The following is a 27,332-nucleotide window of genomic DNA, read 5'->3' on the forward strand; positions in this document are numbered from 1 at the left end:
CGTATTTTAAAATATCCAATTCTCGAGCATAAACTCTATTGAAAAGAAGAAACTTAAAGATTACTCTAATATTATGGTTATACGAATACCCAGGTCCAAAAACAGGTAAACTCAAGACGTGCAAACTTTTGAACACATAGATACTTTCGTAATGAATGTTACAATATTTGAACATGATCTCTGCGTGTATGTATGTATGTATATGTACCGAAGGATCTTGCTAACCGCGGAAACAATAGGGTTCTCCTTTACAATGTAGAATCGCATAGCGCCTTGGAAGGTTTATAACACCTGTATTAGAGAAATCGCTCCAAGAAAATGACCGCTACCCAAAAAATAAGGTGGGCGGGGTCAATTCAACCCCAAACACCTCAAGACATCTAGTAATTAAATAAAGCATATATAATATTCCTTGAGAGACTCCAAGTTGTTGAAAGCATTTTCATCAATTTCTTTGATTAGATTATCATCAAGATGTAGCTCCTCCAATTTATCCAGCTTCTTAAACATGTCCCTACAAGTTGTAATTATTTTTATTACAAAAATAAAAGGACAGCTACATTTAACGTTAGTGTGACAGGGATTGTAATTGTGAACAATTCTAGATAAACGATAACAAAATTTGTGCTAGTACTATATATTTCTAAATTAGGCAATTTCCCTCAAAGTACGTAGTCGAGCGCGAAACGTTCCTGCCCTCCCTGTATTGAAATTATCAAAAGGTTTTTATTTCTGGTTTTATCTTAGGCTAGGTAAGGTTAGGTTGAAATTGGGTACAAGGTATGTCCGCAGGGTTAGGACACCGCATTAAGAAATAAATCTATTCTCCCCTTTTTTTTAGAAATCTATCGAGAAATATTTAGACCTTCAAATACAAGAACTATTATTCCCATAAGAAGCTTATCTTTGATTCAACAAATCAAAATATTCAATGTTCAAAGCAAGCACATACGAAGAACCACAAAAAATTTTAATATTAAGAAATACAGCGGTGTGACTATTTTTTTAATGATTTTAAATAGAAGTAGCTGATAATGCCTAATAAAAAATAACTGCATAGATACAAATGACCTATATCATTGTTAATTTGCATTGTATGACGTCATTTTATATTAGGCACTGTCAGCTGCTTCTTTTAAATGAAGTAAAATCGGACATAAGTACGTACATGTCCTTTTAATAGAGTAGCTATATACACAACTAAAACATAAATGGCTGTACCTTGTAATTCCAGATATTCCGTTTTTAGATATAAATAGTTTGTTTATGTTGATTAAATCACTAAAGGCATCGGGTTCCATTCTGAAGTATAATGAATATTTATAGCATATTATTATAGAAACCTTTCCGCGGATAATAATATAAAAATATAAGATTAATTCTAGTATTAGGGGCAGAAGGTTTGGGCCAACAAAACTGGTATTAATATCATGTGTTATTTTATTTTATTATTAGTAGAAAACTGTCTAAGACACAAAAAGAAACATGATTTTTTTATTATGACTCAGAGCTGGTTCTAATCCAGAGGATAGATTAAGTATCGAAGCCATGCTTGAAACAATTTTTTTTTACCCAGAGAAAAGAAAGATATTTAACTAGACAAAGTGGCTGAAAAAAAGAGCCATGTGGCATCAATAGATCCATCTCTTTTTTAAGAAGTTTCCTTTCCCACTTCTCCTCTCATCTCTCCCTTTTATGACGTCAAACGGCTCATTTATCAGCCACTTTGTCGAATCTTAATGACTTAAATCACGTAATAATCAAGTATGAAATCATCATATTTTACCTGAGAATAGAGTTATGGTCCAGATACAAAGTATTGAGGCTTATCAAACCAAGGAAAGATCTTCTCTCTATCATTGGGATATGATTGTAGCTTACATCTAGCAACTAAAGTAAAATGTATTGTAATTAGACTATAATTGAATTAGATAGCTGGATAGAGATGAAAATAAATATTAAATAGACTTAAGTTGTAATTACTTGAATTAATTAATATAGAGATAAAAAGATAGGTAGATAGAAAAATGAAAAGAGTGAGAGAGATGAAGAGACAGAAAATGAAAAGAGGAGAAAGAGTGGAAGACACTGAGAAATATAATTAAACAAGGATGACAACATCCATAAGAAGCGAATGACTAAAAATTCATGGAAGGACAAACAGATTAAATATGAATTATATAAAAGATGTTAAGTTGATAATATGCAATATTCATAGAAATTACAATATCTTTAGGAAATAAATAAAAATATCATTTAAGTGTCTTTTTATGCATAATTGCAAGACTGACGGACAACGTAAATTATAAAATTGATGCTAAATAATACAGGAAATTTTCACAACAAATTTCAGCGGCTTATCTACAGTAGCAGCAGAGAAATCCCATATCCCCCATAGTGGACTGACGGACTGACAATGTTGATTATAGAGAAGCTTCGCTAATAAAAAACCAGGATCAAAGTTACCTTTAAATGCCTAAGATTAGCAAAAGCATCACCAATTTCAACAATAGTGTTGTTTGATAAATCTAAAGTTTCCAGCCGTTGTAGAGATCTAAAAAAAAAAAAAAAAAAATAAGAAAGGAAGTGGTCCTCATGAGTATCCTAATAAAGTTTCCAAAAGGTTTGGGAAAATAAAAAAAAGTATTTGCTGGGGTGTGACTGACTGACATACTGATAATCTTTATGTAGACCAATATACAGCGAAAATAAATTCTGCATAATTTTAACTACGTACGCTACAGTATAGGAGCTACTTAAAACTTTTCCATCTTTTTCTCACCTTTTTTAACGTAGATCCTAAAATACAAATAACACAAAAATGGTATATTTTCAAAAACTAGAATGACAATTCTAACGGTATGCATAACATTTTCTACTATTAACACAAGCTGCGCAATTTGAATTTTAAAAATGAGCTCATTTTTGCACAACCTTTGAATCCATAAATCCAAAAAAATAAATTAGGGTTAGGCCGGATGCTTTTTTGGCCGGATACCGGATATCCAGCTGATTTCAAATGCCGGATATCCGGTTATCCGGCCAAATTACCGGATATCCGGCCGGATAACCGACCAAATTACCGTAAATCAAAGTAGCAAAAAAAAAATTCTTCATAAACTGGTGTTTTATTATATAAGTAACTATCAAATGATTAGCAATTAATCTAATGAACGTTTACTACCCTCATAACTGTAATATTAACCCCTATCGGTTGGAGGATAAGCGGGGAGGTGGCGTTGAACCCCATCTGTTTTTTTTTCTAACCCATTTTCTGTGTATAGAAGGTAGAGGGCCATAAGTAACTTTCGAAATATGGGTATGACACATAACTGAGAGTTGGAATTTCTTTTTATACCTCCTTCCTGGCGGGCACAGGATGCCAGCAAACCTGGTAAGGTCATTCAGGTAAAAAGTAAAAATATTTTTTTACTTAAACAAAGCATTTTATGTTATCTAACACTAAAATACCCTATAGTCGTACATTCTCATATGAGATATTTGTGTTCAAGTCGATTTCAGGATCCAGGTATAATCCTGCAAGTCCTGAACCTCCAGGTCTCCAGCAATCTTTAAATGGTTCCTGTGACTGCAATTTTTGACTTTAAGACTTCATATTTTAAACTTAGGCTTTTTTTATATATCTTCATGACATATTACAATTTCATAAAATCCGTTGCCGTTTACCTGCCAACCGTCGGTTTGCGGCTGGCAGCTGCCAAGTACTGCTGCCACCGCCAAAATTTATGTTTTAAGATTTCTAATATAAAATTTACATAAAGATGAACACATTCAGAAAAAATTGTTTCTCTATCTTCAATAATAAAAAAAATTACAGCCATTTAAAATTTTAAAAAGCATAGATTTTTGTTGTAAAATATAAAAGATTATATTGCCGGATATCCGGCCGAATAGTTTTAATAACCGGTATCCGGCCGGATATTGAAAATGTGGTCGGATATCCGGCCCAACCCTAAAATAAATAAGTGAGTGGTTTTTAGGGCATTATTTGTTGAAATAATATTTTTTAAATATTTGAAACATAAATGTTGTAAATTCTAGAAATTATTTCTAAAAAGAGTTCTTTGCGGACATGATCAAACACCAATGCTCTAGATAAATTTCCTGTTAGTAATGCAACTAACTTTTTAAAAGCTCAGAAACAAGGAAACAAAAGTTAATACACAGTTTGTATGTTTTGCTAGTAGCGAAGCTACTCTACTTTAGTTACTGAGATTGGACTTTTAACTGTAAATGATATAAGACAATGAACAATTTAACGTATATCCTAATGACGATGAATAAAATTACCACTTTTGTAGGTTAAAATCATTTGTTGAAAAAAAGGGATACTATTAGTTTCAGCCGACTAATCAAGTTTTAATAAAAATGCCCAAATGTGTAAGTCAAAAAATGGGAGAGCATGATTATAAAACTTTAGGAACCATAAAGATTTACAGTCCAGTTTACCCGCCAACTTGAAGTGTCCAAGCCAGGGTGTCCCAGCTTTTAATTTTTTTATTTTTTTTTAGGGGGGGGGGGTAAAATGGCTCGCGAAACGCACCGCAAATTTTTTTACCCCCCCCCCCCCCTTGGACGTCCTTCGTCCAAGCTTCCTATAACACCTAAAATTTAATATACAGAAAGTGGTTATTTTCTTCATCATAAGTTTAGGGTGTCTTACTTGTCTTATCCTTTAAAATCTATGACTTTTGCCAACATAGCTGTAAATAAATGAGCATTTAAGAATTAAATTAAACTCATTAATGAAATAAAAGAAAAGTTTTTTTTATCATAAGTTTAGGGTGTCTTACTTGTCTTATCCTTTATAATCTATGACTTTTGCCAACATAGCTGTAAATAAATGAGCATTTAAGAATTAAATTCAACTCATTAATAAAATATTCCCCACCGAAAACCCAATTATGCCCCTCCAAAATAAAATTGCATACTATGTCCTTGACCTGACAATGACAAAAATATGACATTATGTATACAAGAATAATGGAAATGCAATTAAGTGGATATATCGCCAGGGGAAAATTTGTTGTAAATTAAGGTTGCTAAAATGAACCTCCTTTATTGGTCAGTTCGTTCATCCAAGGAAGGGTTGGGGGGTGTAGTTATTTTAAAGTACATGAAAATAAGGTGCAACATCCAAGTAATAATAAATCGATTACTTAAATACTAAACACATACGCAGCAAAGTTTTAAGTGCATTTTTATTACAATAAATTTTAAAGTTTTTGAAAAGTTTAATGCGTATAGAGCATTTCCTATTTACTTTTTTTCATTGTTAAAAGTTCTAATATTTTTAGATGTTTAGAAATTATGTAAATATTCATTTATAATTAGATTTTCCCTCTTAAAACGAATATACTTTTATGTAAACTGAAGTACCCCTGTTAAAAGATTTGGTTGAGATTGGCTGATTTTATCCCCTCCCCCCCCTCCAAAAAAAACTTGCCATTAAAAGAAAATTAAAAAAATAAATAGTAATTAATGCATTATTGAGTAATGCCTTTTTGAAACCTATTTTTTTCAGTTAAAATTGTTGAGGCTAACCAGCGGAGATAATCGATGCCAGGAATATTTACCTGAAAGCCGGGGAAGGAAGTGAAGTGACGTAGTTGTCAGGTTCAAACTCAGGTTCAAACTGTTGAGGCTAACCAGCGGAGATAATCGTTACCAGGAATATTTAACTAAAAGCCGGGGATGGAAGTGAGGTGACATAGTTGTCACTCAAGTTCAAATTGTTGAGGCTAACCAGATGAGATAATCGTTGCCAGGAATATTTACCTGAAAGCCGGAGAGGGAAGTGAGGTGACATAGTTGTCACTCAAGTTCAAACTGTTGAGGCTAACCAGCGGAGATAATCGTTACCAGAAATATTTACCTGAAAGCCGGGGATGGAAGTGAAGTGATAAAGTTGTCACTCAGGTTCAAACTGTTGAGGCTAACCAGCGGAGATAATCATTGCCAGGAACATTTACCTAAACGCCGGGGGTGGAAGTGAAGTGACATAGTTGTCACTCAAGTTCAAACTATTGAGGCTAACCAGCGGAGATAATCGTTACCATTTACCTGAAAGCCGGGGATGGAATTGAAGTGACAAAGTTAGTCACTCAAGGTTAAATTGTTGAGGCTAACCAGCGGAGATAATCATTGCCAGGAACATTTGAAGCTGGAGAGGGAAGTGAAGTGACATAGTTGTCACTCAAGTTCAAATTGTTGAGGCTAACCAGCGGAGATAATCGTTACCAGGAATATTTACCTGAAAGCCGGGAATGTAATTGAAGTGACATAGTTGTCACTCAGGTTCAAATTGTTGAGGCTAACCAGCGGAGATAATCGTTGCCAGGAACATTTACCTGAAAGCCGGGGAAGGAAGTGAAGTGACATAGTTGTCACTCAAGTTCAAATTGTTGAGGCTAACCAGCGGAGAGAGGGAGAAATTAATCTCACTGATCACGTTCAGGCTCAGGTCCAATTTTTTCACATTCTTCAAATCCTTAAAAAATATATGGTCAATGTCATTATCCTAAAATTAACATGTATGTGAGTGTGTCTGTCTGTATCGAAGTATCTCGCTAACTGCTGCTAAACCAAAATGGTTCTCCTTTGCAATGTAGCATCTCAAAGGTCCCGGAAAGGTTTATAGCTAATTTGGGAGAGGGAAAAAAAATTTCCCCTCTCCAAATATTTTTACTCTTTCTTTTAATAAATGAAATTGGTGGATTGGTCAACATCACCTCCCCCTCCCTCCACCTCAAATTACTTTATAAGCCTCTAGAGGCGTACTCGCTTGTAACCTGTACTTCATGCGCGTTTTCAAATTTGTACTATGGTAACTGTTAAAACTAATTAAAATTTATTTTTACAATTATCATACAAAGTTTGAATTTAAAAAGTTAGATTAAAGCATCAAATTCATTTCTGATTTAATTACAACCTATTGAAAGTTATTCGTTTTTTTATGATTTAGTTGTTGGTCATGTGAGAAAAAAAAGTAATAAGCTTTCTGATGATATTCATATAATTAATAATCTATGATAAAACAAAGGCCGATGAATTGATGTACATCCCCAATGATGATACACAAAATTACCGCTTCTTTAAATTAAAATCAGTAGTTGAAACGTTTTTAAACTAAACTTAATAAACCAATCAAAAATTAATAAAAGTCCCTAAAGTTGTTAAGCCAACAAATAAGAAACATTATTATAAAACTTTGCTTTACCTGAAATGTGTTAGGATGAATATCTTGTATTCTATTATCATTCAGATCCAATATTTCCAACAAATCTAATCCCTAAATTAAAAAAGTTTAAATTTGCAAATTTTAAAGACATAAACTACATGAAGAAAACCTATCTTGCCTCAATTTTTTCTTTAAAAAATGCCACCAATTAAAAAATAAAATACTTTCCTTTTAACGATTTTCTTTAATATACACTCCCTTTTCCTATGCTTAAAAATAGCCAGAAACCTGTTCATTAAAAATAATAAGCTTCCCGCAAAAGCCCAGAATAGTTACTCAGCTAATAACTATTCTGTAACTATTGTATATTAGTCTAAGTAACATCCAACAGACAACCAACCCTTGGATTGCACGACCTTTGTCTGAGAAGTTCTAACTGTACATGGTAATGAGTTGTGCCTGTTTATGATCAAAGGCATTCTCCTTACTCTAGCTATGTATGTCACACACCTGACATAACATCAGTAGGAACCAATTTTAACATCTTTAGTTATGTCGCAGTGTCGGGCCAAGAATCGAACCTATCGAGCGGATGCGTTACGTGTTGAGCCACAGTCGCGGATTTTTTCCTACTTACTTTAAGAGATTTTTCATCCAACTGATGGATACTGTTCTTACTCATCAGAAGTTCAGATAATTGTCTAAGAATAAAATGGAATTACTTTAATGTAAATAACACTAGCGGCTTCTCCCCTATCCTCTAGGGGCTTTGCCCCAATTGGTAATTAAAAAAAAACTAAGTACTACTGATGATGCCGCCAGTAGTTTTATGTGAACTAACTTCCCCATAAGAAAAAAAATTGAAAAATAAAGAAAAGAAAAAATAGAATCCGATCGGTTCAGTGGTTACCGAGATCTTAAGGGGCGGACAGACGGACAGACAGACGGACAGACAGACGGACATACAGACGGACAGACAGCCGGACGAACAGACATCATTCTACTTTGTATTATAGATAAAATTAGGTATAACATTGTCTGTCTATTATCCTATTATTTAAAGTAGTAAGGGTGTTTGTATAAGGCTTAAGATTTCAAAAACTACTCCACTGATTAGGTTCTCTCATTTATGTAAACTTTAAATAGGCCCCCAGATGGTTTTAGGCTATTTTATATTCAGATTTAAGTCTTGGAATGGTTTAAAGCTAATTTCATATCTCCTCTCTTTCCCTTCGAGTGTAGAGCCTCTAGATGCTAGGGGTAAAGTTTAGTGTAAATTAAGCATCTATACTCATATGTGATGATAGGTATACATAAATACATATTTTTTAAAGAATCAAGAAATCATTAATCTTATTAAGTCCTAACTTTTATGAAAATTTATCATGCGTATAATTGGGTCAGGAATTACCCCACTACCCCATCCTATTTTGCATAACTGAATATGATAATGTCGAAAGTTAGGATTAAAGAATAGTTATTTCTCGCATTGTATAATAAACAGCTTTCCGCGGATATAAAATGTAAAATTATAAGATTAAAACCAGGTTTTTTAGCCCCGAGATGCCGGAGGCTCGGGCTAAAGAAACTGGTTTTAATCTGATGATTGTAAATTTTTATATGCATGGATATAATACGATGCTAGAAATAATTTTTTCGTATTGCTGAGAACCGGTTCTAATCCACCGGTTTTGAATTAATACGAGAAAATATGTGCGTATATCTTTACATTGGTTTACCTATATACCATTCATAGATGTATCTTTCCATATTAAATAAGTTAGCCTAAGTTTTAACAAAGGCTCGTCAGCAACACAAAGTCACTCTCTCTACCGCATTCGCTTTTCACTAGGGTTGGTTCGGAACTGAATACCAGATATCTGGCTGATTTCTAATATCAGATATCCAGTATCCGGCCGGATAACCGGATATTGAATTGGCAAAAAGTTTTCTTTGTAAAATGGTGTTTTATTATATAAATAAGGTTAAAACTTAAAAATTAAGCTACTTTAAAAAATCAATGAAGTATTACTTAGTTATTAGTATACTGCCGGCTACGCCCCTAGAGGTGTTAGTTATGTTTTTAGCTAATTGCAAAAATTCCACATGGCGTCGTTTTTTTATTTTGTTTTATTTATGTCGATAGTTATAAACCTTCCCGGGACTTATGAGAAGCTACCATGTTAAGGAGAACCCGATCATTTCAGCTTTTAGCGAGATCCTTCGGTACAGACAAACAGACACACGGACACACAGACAGACATACATCCTGTTACTTTATCATAAGGATAATACCAAGAATTTACGAAATAATACTTTTGACTGTTTGATAACAGGGATTTTTGTTGTATAATATAAAAATATATTGGCGGATATCCGGCTTCATAGTTTTAATATTCAGCACCTGCTGGATATCTGGCCAAACCCTAGCTAAAATAATAGTTTTACCTTAATTTTGCCATAAGCTGGGATGGAAATTCTTGAATATAATTTGAAGAAAGGTCCAGGAATCTCAAACTAAAATAAGAATAATGTATTAATAAGAATTGAACAATAATATAATTATTTTGGTGCTCATGCACAGACAACCAACACTTTTACTGCACAATCTTTGTATAGAAGTTCTGTTGACGGTTCCGGGTATTTTTCTGAATCATACTATCCTGACTGGCATATTATAATTATGAGGTAACTTTGAACTTTAATCTATACTGGTACCCAAAGTTTTAAAATATATTTTTCACATATTTTTACTCAAAAACTTAAATTAAATCTTCACAGGGCCGGGTTGAACAAAAGGGCGGTTTCTAAACTTCTAAACCAATAGTTTAAACTACAGAAGGGGTAATTTTGCTTTTCATTGTTATTGTGGAACATCAATTTATTTTCCATTATCTTATTCCTTAATATGTATTAATGGTAGAGTATTTAAAATGCAGTAGGTATTATTTGTGTGAGCACGACTAAATCTAAAACTTTACAAATTATTTTCTTTGAAATATTTTCATAAATTACTGCAATTGATTTCAGTAGAATAAAATATTAATTTTACAATAATATTACGAATCTGCAAATGAAAATTGCAATACAATATACTTTGTAACATTGCAAAATTTTATTTTCAATCCTAATTAGAATTTAATAAATGGAATAAGTTTGACTTACTAATTTGAATAAATTTCAAATAACTCAAGTACTTAAACAAATATGAGTGATTTAACAGAGGCGTGCAGAATGGAGGTGAATCCACCCCCCTTTACAAGGTTCTTTACGCCACTTATACACCTCTCTAAAACAGTCAATAAAGGTGTAAAGTTAAAAACGTTGAATCATACTTAAATTAAGGGGGATGTAAAACATATTTGCGCGTTTAGCGCTTCAAATTACCAGTCAAACGCTGCTTTTTAGACCATTGATATGTTTGGGACTCCTGCGTTTGTCCTAGGACCATATTATGTAGGGAGTGGACATATAAGAGGGTGTATCCATCCCCTAAACAATTAAAGGGGGAGGGGGTACATAACCTGTGCAGGTTCTTGAGTGATAATAAAATTAATTGAAAAATTCGTTTAAATAACTACCTTACATTTTCATATTAATATTACAAAACAAAAACTATAACATTACATTTATATACTAGAGGACACGCCCCTAGAGGCCTATAGAGGTACTTTAGGTGGTGTGGTTTGAATTCGACCTCCAATTTTTATTTCATTTTAAATAGAAAAAAGTGGGGGGGGGGAATCTTTTTTGGTGTTGGTGGTAGTGGTTCCCTGTCTCAAAATAGCTATAAACCTTCCCAGGACTTATGAGAAGGTACACACAGAGAACCTGTTACTTTTTATATAAGTATTACTAAGCTTTACTTTCACTGCGCTTCTTATGGTCATAATTGTTCTGGCATAAACAGATCTATAGTATAAATGTATATACAGACAACTACCCCCCTTTCTTTTTCAAAGACCTCTTTCGTCTGCTTCTAAATTATTTTCCGCTACTTGGCTGTGTTAATATAAGCGAAACCATTGGTTGCGATGGGGGATACAGTTATTAAACCCTTTCTCCCTCTAGTGTTTTACTCTAATCTGGCATATATTATAACCTTTACATCTACGATAGCAAATCAAAGATATATTTAATCATATTACCATGGATGCTTTCCCTCAAATTGAATATTGAATATTGACCCCCCCCCCCCTCCTACTTTATACATGATGTACATGTGGTGCCACAACTCTATGGGGTTTCCCAGTACCCATTATAACCTAACCTAAAAGTATACTATTTTCAAGATAAGGAGATAAAAAGGAGAAGGTTTTTCTGAAATCGATTATTCATCTCGACATATAAACTCTTGTATAAATTTTTAAAACTTTTATAGAAATATCTAGAAAGAGAGAAAGGGGGGGTTAAGTTTTAACCTTAATAATGTTGCCAAATGTAATTTGATATTTATTACAAGACGAATAGACAAATTATATTAAACTCTCAAGATCACTTCATATATTTAATAGTTTTGCACATAATTAAGTTTGATAATTCAAATTCATTTAAATCGTTAATAATAATAATTACATATACTAGCGGCTACGCCCCCAGAGGCCTATAGTGGCACTTTAAATGTTTTTTTATATATTTCATATATCTAATTTCTAATGCGTTCAAGTCTATACACACAAAAAAAATTACTCGATTTTTCTGTGATTTATCTTGTGACGGTGGTGGTACCCTCCCTCAAATGGTTATAAACCTTCCCAGGACCTATGATAGCTACCCTGTTAAGGAGAACACGATCGGTTCAGCGATTTTAAACATAGTTTCTTTCATGTTTAATCCTTGCGGGGTATCTAACCCTACACGGATGCATTGTACCTAACCTAAACAGTTTGATTTAGCTTTTGTAATTATTTTTAAATGTTGTGTTGATATAAGGTTGTAGTTTAAATGGTAGGTCCGGCTCTCAGGCCTATCTCAAATTTGGCGAACTTAAAACTTTGCAACGCCTTAATAGAAATAAATTTTTTCTATTTAGAATATTTACATTCCATATTAAAATGCACTAAAAATTATTAAAATATTTCATTTTGTACAGCAAAAACGTTAATTTGATTTTAAAAATTAGCGATGGTATCGGAGACAACTTCGCAGGAAACTAAATAAAATTCGTGTCACACCTCTGATGACTTTAGAGTTTAAGTTTTTAGTAGCGAATTTACTCTATGTTTAACCCTAAACGGTCGGTACCCTTCCGGACGGATGGACAGACGGACAAACGGGCAGTCGGACGGACGGACGCACAGACGGATGGACGGACGCACAGACAGACAGACGGATGGACAGACAGACAGACGGACAGACGGACATTTCGAATTATAGAGTAGACGGACAGACGGACGGAAGGACAGACGGACAGACAGACAGACGGACAGACGGACGGGCAGACAGACAGACGGACATTTCGAATTATAGAGTAGACGGACAGAGGGACGGAAGGACAGACGGACAGACAGAAGGACGGACAGACGGACGGACAGGCGGACGGACAGACGGACGGACGGACGGACAGACGGACGGACAAGCGGACGGAGAGACGGACGGAAAGACGGACGGACAGGTGGGCGGACAGACGGGCGGACAAACGGGCGGAGAGACGGATGGACAGACGGACAGATAGACAGACGGATAGACGAACAGACGATCAGACGGACAAACGGACAGACGGACGGACAAGCAGACGGACGGGCAGACGGACGGACGGACATTTCGAATTATAGAGTAGCTTTGCTACTAAAAACCAGAAGGGGGGAGGTGGCATTTAAGTCTCTCCCCCCCCCCCCAAATGTTAAGGGGTTATTGAATTATTTTATGAAATAGGGATATGATTTCATCAAATAAATTTATTAATGATAATAAAACAAGGATGACAACATCCATAAGTAGCGAAGCACAAAAAATCGTAGAGGGGAATGTGTACAAGTAGATTTAAGGTGTTTTTTTAAAATGAAGAATAGATTTTTCGGAGAAAATAAACACGAAACCTTGTTTTATTTTGTACAATGACGACATAAAAGATGCTCATAACATTGGGAAAAATTATTTTGATTCTGATATTCAAAAAAAAGTTTGAAAATTGGACACCAAAGAAATGGGGAAACATATAAAACATATAAAATAGCCAAAAACCTGCTAAAAGGCAGTCTTACTGCTATGTTTGTTTTCTTAAAACGACAGAATATTTAATTTTGATATCTAGAACTGAAAAAGTTTTGAAAATCGGACAATAAACACCAAAGATATGGAGAAAAATGTGAAAAATATAAAAATAGCCTAAAACCTACAAAAAGGCAGTCGGACCGTCATGGTTGTTATCTTTAATTGACGGGAAATTTAATTTTGATATCTGTAAATGAAAAAATTTTGAAAATCGGACCATAAACACCAAAGATATGGAGAAAAAATAGAAAAATTTAAAAATAGCCTAAAACCTGCTAAAAAGGAGTCCGACTGGCATCCATGTTTTATACTTGATTATACTCCATATTGAAAAGATTGTTGACAAGAAATTTCATCCTTCTATCTTAAACAGGAGCCGAGAAAATCGTTTCCCCTATTCTTTCTCAGATAGACGGACAGACATTTCAAATTATAGAGTAGCTTCGCTACTTACTAATTAGGGGGGCAGCAGTTCTGACACTTTTGCGTAAACAGGGAGCATAGGCTTTATCTTAGGAGTGAGAGGATGGGTTATTAAAAAAAAAGTTTAGTTTTGGGGTGTATTTTCCTTATATTTAAATTTTTTTGATAGGTCTCCAGGTTCAGGTGCTGCAGGCTGGAAGGTCACTTCTGGACAGGTGTAAATGAAAAAAAAATTGTTTGAAGAGTTAGAGATCAACTTATTAAACCAAATATTCATCTTTTGGGATTTTATGAGCATATATGAAGAAAAAATAAAAAAAACAGCCTCCAGGTTCAGGTCCTGCAGGCCTCCAGGTGAATTCTGGACAGGTAAAAACTAAAAATTTTTAATTTTGAAGTTAGAACAAAACTCATTAAACAATAGTTGCTACTTTATGGATGGTATGAACTAATTTGATGAAAAATTTGAAATCAGGCTCCAGGTTCAGGTAGTGCAGGCCTCCAGGTAAATTCTGGACATGTAAAAACTGAAAAATTTGAGTTTTAAAGTTAGATCATAAGTTTTTTAACAAAAGTTGCTACTTTATGGATAGTATTAACTCATGTGAAGAAAAATTTGAAATCGGGCTTCAGGTTCAGGTACTGCAGGCCTCCAGGTGGATCCTGGACAGGTAAAAACTTAAAATTTTTACTTTTGAAGTTAGAACAAAACAAACTTAACAAAAGTTGCTACTTTATGGACAGTATTTACTTGTTTTTACTTTTAAAGTTAGAGCATAACTTCTTAAACAAAAGTTACTTTATGAATAATAGGTATTAACTCATTTGAAGAAAAAATTGAAATCAATTACAAATTTTTCTTTAAATTATTTAATACTATACATACAGTAGTAACTTTTGTTAAATAAGTTTTGTTTAAACTTCAAAGGTATTATTTTTAGTTTTTACCTGTCCAGAATCCACCTGGGGGCCTGCAAGAACCTGGAGCCCGATTTAAAATTCTTCTTCTAATGAGTTAATAATATCCATAAAGTAGCAACTTTTGTTAAATAATTTATGCTCTAACTTCAAAAGTAAAATTTTTCAGTTTTTACCTGTCCAGAATTCACATGGAGGCCTGCAGTACCTGAACCTAGAGCCCGATTTCAAATTTATCTTCAAATTGGTTAATACTATCCATAAAGTAGCAAATTTTGTTAAATAAGTTTTGCTCTAACTTCAAAAGTAAAAATTTTTAGTTTTTAACCTGTCCAGGATCCAGCTGGAGGCCTGCAGTACCTGAACCTGGAGCCCGATTTCAAATTTATCTTCAAATTGGTTAATCCTTATACTAAAGTAACAGGGTGTTTGTCTGTTTGTCTGTACCTAAGGATCTCGCTAACCACTGAACTGATCGGGTTCTTCTTAAAAGGATATATTCTCATAGGTCCCGGGAAGGTTTTTAACTATTTTGGGGGAGGGTACCACCACCCTCCCAAGAGAAATCACAAAAAATCGGAATTTTTTTTACGTTTCTTAATTTTAGAAAGAGAGTTAAACGCAAATATAAATGTCAAAAGCAACATAGACATATTTTAAATATAAAAAAAAACATTTAAAGTGCCATTAGAGGCCTCTAGGGGCGTAGCCGCTAGTACTATCCATAAAGTAGCAACTTTTGTTAAATAAGTTATTCTCTAACTTTAAAACTGAAAATTTTTTGTTTTACCTGTCCAGGATCCACCTGGAGGCCTGCAGTACCTAAACCTGGAGCCAGATTTCAAACAAATTTTTTTTTCATTTATACCTGTCCAGAAGTGACCTTCCAGCCTGCAGCACCTGAACCTGGAGACCTATCAAAAAAATAGATATAAGGAAAATACAACCCAAAACTAAACTTTTTTTATTGAATAATCTATCCTCTCACTCCAAAGACAAAGCCTATGCTTCCTGTTTACGCAAAAGTGTCAGAACTGCTGCCCCCCTTAACAAAATTCACCTAGAATTGCCCTCTGGCACATATCTTATAACATAACTCCTCATTTTAACAACAACCAAACATGGAAGCCAACATCCATATAAGCAAAGATCTTAAATGGTAGGACAAACGAACATTAACACTTCTAGAGTGTCAGAACTTAATAAGCAGAATTTTAAACATAAGTCAATATAAAGTTGTTACACTTTCTAAATTATACCTAATTTTTATAGGAATCAACATGTAAAGTTTGGAATTGATAGGACAATTCTAACCTGTTTAAATTAACCGGAATAGCTAACTGTCCCAGAATAAAATAAACTCACATACAGACGGACAGACCATAATTTTAGAAAAGCATTGCTTTTAAAAAAAACTAATATGTATTTACTCACTGACAGTAAAAAACTGATTCGTTTTCCAATATTTTTTACAAAAGCAGAAAAAAAGTTACAATGACAAGCTGACAGACATCTAAATTATAGATAAAATTCGCCAACAATTTCAAGATCCATATTTCAACTCCATTTATCCCTGCAAACATAATTTACATTGATGCGAATACATTCAAACACATGCGACGCATGTGAATTAATTGATACTTTATCTAAAGTCGCTTGTAATAAAAGATTTAAATATATCTATGTATATAAAATACATTAATATACAGATTTTTATTTTTGTTTAAATTTTAATTATTGGTGGTGTTTAAACCACTTTTTTGAACAACGCCCCCATAAAACGTTTCCATGTACAAATTGAAGAAAAGTACATTAAGCTATTAAGTACATCGATAAAGTATTTTTTTTCTTCATAGTATTTAAATTAATTTTTGAAACAAACTTAGAAAAAAAGGTTTTGAGATTTTAATAATCATTAATTAATTCTTTTAAAAAAAAATTAATTTAAATATCTGAAAATTTGCCGTTAGTTCTTAGTTGGTATAAAACAAAATAATTTAGAGTAGCGGGGCTACTCTATTACTATTAATATTACAGAAATTTTACATGAGAATTAAAGTAAATATCATAAGATTAGCACCAGTTTTGTTAGCTCAGGCATTCGGAACCTTGTTTTTACTAATTATCCACGGAAAGATGTCTATAATACGATGTGGTAAATTACTCAACAAAATTTATTTAGGATCTTCAATTTTGATATACAAGATACAAAATATATTTGTTTTATTTAATGAAAAAAAATATATTTCTTTTATTTCATGAAAAAAATATTTTCTACTTTTCATCCCTTTTCTCCTTGTTAACACAGTATAAACTTTGTACAGCAGAGAAAGAGTGGGCAATGACAATAGTCCCCAATGTTATTAGGTTAAGTGTTCACACTTTTCAACCACAAATTTTAATCTACAGAAGGGGTTATTCTAAGTATCATCATAGGGCCGGGGATGTATATTAATTAATCGGCCATTGTAGTATCCCTTTAGATCCACTACTGTATACCCCTTCTAATATAATTTGATTTGTGTATTGATGAAACAATATGCTGATGTGATAATATGCGGAAATGACCGCACACCGTTTAATTGGTACTTTCCCCCCCAACTTACTTGTTTCACTACGCCTCCCACAGTACAAAACTGTATAAAAAGTCGTCAGAAATTAAGAACTAAAAATCATGAGATATTTGATCATGCAGGTAATGCGTGGACCTACCAGATTCCCCACAACCTGATATAAGGTATCATATTAGTAGCAATTTGAACTTAACAAAACAGTTAATATATATGGAAACGATGATAGAACATTTTTATAAATTTTAATATGAAGCAGCTTATAGTGCCTAATAACAAATGGCGTCATACAATACAAATGACCAATATAGACCTATCATAGACCTAATATGATAGGCCTATAATAGGTTGTTCGTATTGTATGACGTCATTTTTACTAGGCACTATAAGCTGCATCTTTTAAATTTTTTTAGTTTATCAGTAATTATTTTAAGGTGTTACAAAATATGTAACATTATATTTTCTTTTGTAACATTATTTTAAACATTAAGAGAGTTCTTGAATTTGATATGCACCAGATGCATTGATTCTTGTATATGTAGGTTGTCCTTACTTAATCCCGGGGAGGGAGGGGACATTGGGCTGTTTATTATACTAGTCCCCAAAGTTCTATAATGACGTTTTCTTATTCGTTGGCTTATCAACTTTGGTGATACTAAATTTTGATTGGTTGGTTCATTAAATTGAGTGTCAAAGCTTTTCAACTACAAATAGTAATCCCCAGAAGGGTTAATTTTGTGTATCATCATTGGGAAGTACATCAATTTATCGACCATTGTCTAATCCCTGACTTAATCGAATAGACCAAAAATGAAAATCCACAGAAATATAATCACATAATGTTTTTACTTTTAATAATGATTTATAAAATCTAAAAAGATAGTTTTTTTAAAACTTTTTCTTTGAAATATTGCTTTATCTATGTAATAGCGACTTCACCTCCTCGGGGCCTCTAGGGGCTCTTGATGGGGTTGGGGAAAAGTCGACTTCCCCTTTTCAAGTGTAGTTTTTAGAAGAAAAAGTAAAAAAAATTATTTAGGGAGTAATTTTTTTCTAATGACGATTTCTCTTGGAATCGCGGTGGTACCCTCTCAAAAATACTTGTAAAACTTTCCCAGGACCTATGAGAGGCTACCCTGTAAAAGAGAACCATATCGGTTCTGCAGTTAGTAAGATCCTTCGCTACACACAGACATACACGCACAGATCCTGCTACTTTATTATAATGATTGAAAGTTTTTTTTCTCGTATTCATTCGAAACCGATTAATATCCGTTGGATTAGAACCGATTCTCATCCATATGAAAAAATTATGTCTACCATCGTATTTTATCCAGTTTTCTACGAATATAAAAATGCACAATCATACGATTAAAACCAGTTTATATCCGCGGAAAGCTGTTTATAATACGATGCTAGAAATGCCTATTAAGTGTTCAAGTATACTTATTGACCTGTTTGAATGTGGGAGAAGGTTTGATGAAATAAGTTGGATCATATTATTTGACACTTTCAGATACTCCAGTCTAAATTAATATTTAATTAATATATTAACTACATTTTCATAACACCAAATTTGAGTAATTCAATAGCCAAATCGTCTTCGATAACTGTGTGGACTCTTTATTAATAGAGCCTATAAAAAATGACGTCATGATATACAAATGACCAATGATAGGCCAATACATAGAATAACTTACCAATGGCAGGCCAGTATACATTTTAATCGACCCATGGTAGGCCAGTATTTCGTCAATTTTTATAGGCGCTATGAAAAGCTTCAAGGCTAACAGACATAGAAAAAAACATTGTATCATAAGAATTACGGAATGGTTTTATGAAATAAAAATTATTCATTATTATAACTGAATTTTTTAAAATTCATTTATTTCATGAGGAACCAAAATTAGATATCTAAAATTTAACTAATCAAAAATTTCTTTTCAAGTGAGACGCATAATTTTTCACCCATCCTCAAAATATTTGTTATTTTTTTCAGAAACATTGGGAGGGTAAGGATTTGACTATATACATCATGATCTAATGATCTAATAGGGTAACAAGCTAGTTTGAACTCAAGTCAAGATATAAGGATTACCTATTCTGATTGTTGAAGGTATTATCTGGTAGGGTAACAAGCTGGTTTGAACTCAAGTCAAGATATAAGGATTACCTATTCTGATTGTTGAAGGTATTATCTGGTAGGGTAACAAGCTGGTTTGAACTCAAGTCAAGATATAAAGATATAAGGATTACCTATTCTGATTGTTGAAGGTATTATCTGGTAGGGTAACAAGCTGGTTTGAACTCAAGTCAAGATATAAAGATTACCTATTCTGGTTGTTGAAGGTATTATTTGGTAGGGTAACAAGCTGGTTTGAACTCATGTCAAGATAGAAAGATTACCTATTCTGGTTGTTGAAGGTATTATTTGGTAGGGTAACAAGCTGGTTTGAACTCAAGTCATTATATAAAGATATAAAGATTACATATTCTGATTGTTGAAGGTATTATCTAGTAGGGTAACAAGCTGGTTTGAACTCAAGTCAAGATATAAAGATTACCTATTCTGATTACTGAAGGTATTATCTGGTAGGGTAACAAGCTGGTTCGAACTCAAGTCAAGGCTGATTAGGTTTACCAACCCAGTAAAATGCTCAGGACTAAATGAAAAAAAATAATACAAATATTTATGTCAATTTTAGTATCCAAAAAATTGGTGGATTTGAAATCTTATTTTCCCTGCAACCACAATATTCTAAAGAATAGTTGTTTATAGCATCGCATTATATACAGCTTTCCGTGGATATCAAAATAAAAAGTTAAACCAGGTTTTTAAACAGGGCAAACAAAACTGGTATCAGTTTTATGATTTTTATTTTATTATTCGTGGAAAATTGACTGTAAAATGATGCTATACATTATTTTGCAGTTTTAATGGGAACAGGTTCTAATTCAGCGAATATCAATCAGTTTTCAAAGCCAAACTGGAATTTCTTGGATTACATTATTATGTCAGGTTGAAGAACTATTAGTTGGTTTCCACAGGTTAATCATAATCAAAAGAGAAATTTTAAAGAATGTATCCTAACTTTTGTGATTTTGTTTTAACCCTTTCGTGACGAGCTCCCAAAGTTCAAAGTTTTGATTTACCAGGGTTAAACAAAATATATTTTTTCAATAATTACTCAACAGATTTATAAAAAATATGGTGTCAAATTAAAGATCTTACTATTTTTGTTCATAATGTCAATATTTTTCTTTTTTTGTTACGTTTTAGTATTTTAAAACCAACTTAATTAAAAAAAACTTAAATTACTTCAAAAATAAGAGGTCTAGAAAAAAAAACTGATCTAAATTCTATGGATTATTTTACATCTACTACTAACTAAAAGCACCGACTAGTTTTTTTTAAATCACAAAAGTTAGGTTACGTTCTTTAGACTTTTCAGAAATTTTGTTTTTATTTTAATATTAACCTTTTACAAATATTTTAAACCTATTTTATTTGAATAATAAGGTATTTGAAGAAACTATTATTTTTAGAAATATATTTGGAGCCAAATTACATTTATTTATATGGAAGCAAACCTTTATGGAAAATTAACTTTACTATATAGAAACTAAATATGAACATCTAAGAAAAAAAAGCAGCTTCAAGCTTTCAGCTTAGCTGGGTTAGAAAGAAAAATTTGGTATAGTCCTTTCCACGACATCCCTCCATAAGGAGCGATTCTTCGTATTTTTCACAGTAGCTTTTCTCCTATTTCTAGCCCATGCGGGGGGCTCTAACCCTGCGGGGCCAATTACCTAACCCTGTGGGGCAATCACCTAACACAATATAACCTAACCTAACCTAAAATAACCTATAAAAAGCAATTTTAAAAATACGAAGAATCGCTCCTTATGGAGGGATGTCGTGGAAAGGACTATACCCAAAAAATTTAATAAAATTTTTGTCGTCTGCTAAAACAAGGGCCAATGTGAATAGAAAGTGTCATGTGTACATATCTACATTTACTTATAAAAAGAATAGTAGCTTTTGTAATATTCCGTAAAATTGATTGTGAGCATGCTTCTAGTCAAATGCGCTTGTTAAGTCTAAATGTTATTAATTTTGACAAAATGCATGACTAGTATAATTAAACGCATATTTAAAAACAGTTTGACCTATAAAGCGCATTTGACTGGAATCTTACTCACAACTTTACAGAACTTTGCAAAAGCTAATATTCCCTTTATTCTATGATCTATCCTTATACTAAAGTAACAGGATGTTTGTGTGTCTGTGTGTTTGTTTGTACCGAAGGATCTCGCTAACCGCTGAACCGATCGGGTTCTCCTTAACAGGGTAGCTTCTCATAGATCCCGGTAAGGTTTATAACTATTTTCTTGGGGGGTGGGACACCCCCAACCTCCCCAAAAATGAAAAATCCCCCCTCCCGAAAAAAAATCTAAATTATTTTAGCTAAAATGAGGGGGTGGGCACCCCCCCACCCCCCCCCCCCCAAAAAAAAAAGATTTTCACCCCACAAAAAAAATTTTTTACTTTTGAAAAAAAATCTAAAATAAGAAATTGGGTTATTAAATTCGACTCCCCCCTCTTCAAGTGCCCCTAGAGGCCTCTAGGGGGCGTAGCCGCTAGCCTAGCATATACAAGAAAAAAAACTATACCTGACTTCCCGAAGTAAATTGTTGGAAATATTAAGATACTCCAAACTTCTAAAAAAATAATCATTAATAAAACAAGATAATTTTTTAGCATTGAAGCAACCAAACAAGATTATAGAATCCGCTTGTTAAATTGTTATGACTGGCGGTTTCCTTTTCTTGCAAATGAATGTATATAGAAGCTCTTCATAAAAAATGACGTCATACAATACAAATGTCCAAGGATAGTCCAATACACAGCCTAAATTATCAATGGCAGACCATTATACATTTTAATCAACCAATGGTAGGCCAGTATGACTTAATCTATTATTGGCAATATAAAATGCTTCTAATGTATACCTACCTACCTCCCAAAAAACTTTCCACTCTCCCCTTTAATATTTGTATTTAGATTTTATGGCAATTCATGTACTTAATGAACAAACAGTAAATTCAAGATAGTTATCTAGAGATCTAAAGGGATAAGACAATGGCCGATAAATTAATGTACATCCCCAATGATGATACACATAATTACCCTTCTGTAGATTACAATTATTGATTAAAACGTTTGAAGATTCAACTAAATGTAGCATCAAACCAATAAGTCCACGAATAAAAAAACGTTATTACAAAACTTTGGGGACCAGTGTAATAAACAGCCCAATGTCCCCTCCCTCCCTGATAATTAACTCTATTTCTTGCATAAGAGTCTTATGAGAAGATACAATTATAACATATCTTACATGATCTTTTATAACAAATTTCATCAGAAAATGAATGTGTAAAAAGTTGTTGAGAAAAATTAGATTTAATTGGTGTGGTGGCTTTCAAGAAACACTTAGAGATGATAAAAAAATTCTGAGAAATGAAAAATTCATAAAAAGATATAATCACTTTTATGAACAAAAGATATTGTATAGATTCAAAAAGATTTTATTAGCATGAAAGATTCTAATCTGAAGTTTGATTGAAGAAAACCAGAATATCTTAGTTGAATTGGAGGCAGCTTATACTGCCTAATAAAAAATGACGTCATACAATACTAATGGCCAATAATAGGTCAGTATACATTGTAATTGACCTATGGTAAAATGTATACTGGTCTATCATTGGTCATTTGTATTGTATGAAGTTAATTTTTATTAGATACTATGAGCTGCTTTTTTAATTAGGTTTTTTTTCATCTCTATTATATGTTTTGCTTTTTTTACATAAAGCTAAAGTTATAAATTTTTGTTGCCCCTCTATGATATAATTAAACTCTAAATATTATAAATTGTCAAATAGACCACCCTATAATGATCATACAACTTTATATAAAACGCATTACTTAATTTGTACAAAAAGTTATTTTTTTTTATGGCTAGCTTTAACCCTGCTTAGACAGGGAGGGAGGGGATATTTGGCTGTTAATTACACTGGCACCCAAAGTTTTCTGGTCATGTTGTCTTATTCTTTCACTCAAAAAATCCAGGTAATTTTACTTAATTTTTATTGGTCCAAACGGTTGACCAATAACTTTATCTACAGTAGTGATTATCTTGATTAACCTTATTGGAGATGTATTCAATTTATTATTCTTTGTCTTATCCCTTATTATCCCTAAACTTATTTCAAGGATGGTCCAATGAAACTAAAAAGGATATTGTACCTTAAATATGAGAAAGTGTCAGCACTAATTTCCACCAGACCGTTTTCTTCAACATTTAACTTTCTGCACAAACATCACAATTCATAATCATTTTGGTTGACATCTTGTATGAACACTTGGGCTTATAAAATACAGGGAGAGAAGGGACATTGGGCTGTGAACTACACTAGTACTTAAAGTTTAAACCACCTTTATCTTATTCGTTGGCTCAAATACTTTGGGTGGTTTTATGAAAGAAGCAGCGTATAGTGCCTAATGAAAAATGACGTCATGTAATACAAATGACCAATGCTAGGCCATTTTTTATTGGTCACTATAAGCTGTTTCTTTATGAAATTGTAATTGGTTGGTTGGTTAAATTTATCCCAGGTGATGTATATTAATTTATAGTCCGTTGTCTTATCCCTTTAAATTCCTGATAAAATTTTTTTTAAATATGCACAGTAAAAAGCAGACAACTAACTCTTCCATATTCAAGCTATTAGTTTGGGGGACCTTCCCCAAAAATAGTTATAAGTCTTCCAAGGAGCTGAAAAGTTTAACTGTTAAAAAGAACCATATCGGTTCAGTGGTTAACGAGATCCTTTGGTATATACAGACAGACATCCTGTTATTTTTATATAAGGATTATAAAATACATTGAAAACATTTTGTAAGAAAATTGAAAAAAAAACTATTGAGAAAAAAATGAAATTACTTTGATTATACGATTCTTCCATTTGTTTCGTATTAACTAGGATGAAAACATACAAAGCAATTAAATGTTTGTGTATAGTCTCCTTCGTGGCAACGTCCCTTAAGGGTCGATTCGTCGTAATTCAAAAATGGCTTCTGATAGGTTATTTTAGGTTAGGTTTGATTATATTAGGTTAGGTGATTGCCCGGCAGAGTTAGAGCCCCCCGCAGGGGCTAGAAATAGCAGAAAAGATACTGTGAAAATAAGAAGTCACGCCCCTTAAGGAGCGTGTCCACAAAAGGGACTATACCTTAATGTTTAATTTTACTGGCTAACTAACATTGAGTTTTAAACTTTAAACTAAATAATGACTAATTATAAATTATTGGTGAAAAAGTTTGGATACTAAATTAAGATTTGTAAGCACAAATAAATATTTAATAAAAGTCCCAAAAATTGTAAGCCACGAATGAGATACATTATACAGTAAGTAAAGTAATACTACCCATTGGATGGGGATCCTGTCCCGATTTTATATTGGGTCTTTCAAATCAGCTAATAGCTTCAGAAATTTAGACATAGCTACAAATTTAGACATAGTCCCTACAAAAGATCACAAAGCAAATGGACATACGGACATTCTGGTAACGATTATAGAGTTGCTACGCTTTCTAAATCGTACCTAACTACTACAGGAATCACCATGCAAAGCTTGAAATCGATAAGACAATTCTAACATGCCTAAATTAACGAAAATAGCTATCCGTTACAGACGTACGGACGGACGGACCTACCCTAATTTTAGAAAAGCTTCGCTTTTAAAAAACTGCCGAGTAAAAAAAACAGAGCTCAATTTTATAATAGTAGTTTCTTCAAGGAAAGTGCTAGGAAAAAGAGAGAAAAAACCTTTTAGAATGGGCTTGATTAAGTAAAATTAAGTTGAGACCTGCGAAAGCAGCTTATATAAAAAAAATGACGTCATACAATACAAATTACCAATGATAGGCCAGTATACATTTTACCATTGGTCAATTAAAATGTATACTGGCCTATCATTGGTCATTTGTATGGTATGATTTTATTTTTTATTAGGCACTATGAACTGCTTCATAACTAAGGTCAGTAAGGCAACCTCTTCCTTCTGAGGTAATATTCAGGTAAGGTAGATAGGGCCTTCTGTCGGTCATTTAACAAAATTAAGTTTTCTGAGCAGCCATAAAGGAATAGTTATTTATAACATCAGCTTATAACGTTGATATTTAAATGAAAAATTATCAGATCAAAGCCAGTTTTGTTATCTCTTTTTTAATATTCGTGGAAAATTGTCAGTCATTCGATGCTAGAAAAGAATTTTTTTTGTAAATTTTTTTGTGGATTAATCGGTTTCGATTCCATACTCGAAAGAGTCGAACGTCCTTGTTATAACAAACATTAAACCCAACTACAAGATTCTAATAATAACATTATTCTGAGGTCTTGTATTGATGTTATAGCTAAGGATCTGAAGGGATAAGACAATGGCCGAAAAAGTTAACTACATCACCAATGATTATCCACAAAATTACCCCTTCTGTGGATTGCAATTGGTGGTTGAAACGTTTGAATACATAATGTACCAACCAATCAAAATTCTATATAAGTCCCCAAAGCCAACAAATAAGAAAGCGTCATTATAAAACTTAAGGGGCTAGTGTTATAAAAGCCAAATGGCAGAACCAAAATTTACCAGGAATCCTCCTATGACCTGTCTTTGAGAATGCTTATCATTGTCCACTAGTATGGTATATAAAATATTCAGCATGCCACATTAGGGTATTCCACAACTTTTTAGAATTTTTCCAAATTTTCACACCCCTCTTAAACGGAGTTTAAGATAGTGAAAAATACATAACTTAAGAACTTAAGCTTAAGCTTTTTTCTATTTGTGTATATTAGTGGATGTGCCGCTAGTATCTAGGGGCTCTGTACTTGAATATCTTAAACGCCACAAAGACTTGAATCTCAAAATAGAAAAGCCTAAAACCATCCCATCCTAAAGCTTCCCTAACATAAGGAACTCAATTAGTTCAGTATTTATAGATATCTTAAGCTACAAACAAAATACCTTACTACTTTATATAACAGGATGTATGTGCTCCACTGAGTATTTAGTTACCTTTTAGGGATCTTAGGGGATGGGGCAATGGACGATAACTTAATGTACCCCCTAGTTAAGAAAGAGAATAGTTTACATATTTATAATTTTAAAGAACAAATCAATTGTAACTTCAAAAAAATCTTGAAATAACTGAGGCATGGTGTCAAAGTGAAGTTTTTTGGTTATGAAAGCTAAACGAAGATGGCATATTTTAAAACTTTTGAATCTATTGCAGTTCACGGTAAATATTCCTGAAAACGATTAAAGGCTGCTAATAGCAAAACGTTGGAACGTATATATTATGCTCGCACAAATTTTTATTTACAAAATAGTAATTACTCAATTATGCGCGTTTATTTCGCAGTGCACATAAAATGCACATAAAGGTTAAATAATACAATAGAAATATTAGGTTCATAGAGAACATTAGAATATTTATATAATTAGGTAATGTTCGTATGTCCTATGCTCAGACAATCAAACGTCAGACACTCGAAGATTGTTTTAAAAAAGTAATGCAAACAAGTTGAGAAAAGTACATTTACTAAATTAGCCTTGGGCCTTTTCATACTTAACAACTTTTGGGTGTTTCCACTTAAAGTGTCGATAATGTATTTAAACCCTCCCCCTTTTTAAAATAAATTATAGGAAGGGAATATTTTTCCTTTGCCCATCTCTACGGGACCTATAACTATGGTTTCCTAACCATGTAGCCAAGACAACCCAACCTAACTTTTCCTCCAGTTATAAACAAACAAAAGTAAAATTACCCCCTTCCCCCTTATTTTCTATCTATTTTGAAATAAGAGGGTTAGAGTTTCTAGGCCCTTTAAGGGAGACCGCCAATTTTATCATATTTTATTTATTTTCTTAATGATACTATACAT

At 33.0% G+C, this 27,332-nt stretch overlaps 1 protein-coding gene across 1 annotated transcript; it reads right to left on the reverse strand.

Moving 5' to 3' along the window:
• Window positions 1-387: 387 nt before the first annotated feature.
• On the reverse strand, window positions 388-24,103 carry LOC145321751 (uncharacterized). The gene is made up of 13 exons (XM_080163322.1): window positions 24,096-24,103; window positions 23,633-23,695; window positions 22,000-22,047; window positions 19,890-19,988; window positions 18,780-18,851; window positions 9,650-9,718; window positions 7,839-7,902; window positions 7,241-7,312; window positions 6,372-6,511; window positions 2,467-2,554; window positions 1,787-1,890; window positions 1,222-1,302; window positions 388-514 (listed from the first exon to the last, which is right to left on the reverse strand). The coding sequence occupies exons 1-13, from the start codon at window positions 24,101-24,103 to the stop codon at window positions 388-390; spliced, it is 1,035 nt and encodes a 344-aa protein (XP_080019448.1).
• Window positions 24,104-27,332: the final 3,229 nt, after the last annotated feature.

The sequence above is a fragment of the Acartia tonsa genome, chromosome 6 (assembly GCF_053477335.1).
Source record: "Acartia tonsa isolate MP-2025a chromosome 6, ASM5347733v1, whole genome shotgun sequence".
NCBI lineage: Eukaryota > Metazoa > Arthropoda > Copepoda > Calanoida > Acartiidae > Acartia > Acartia tonsa.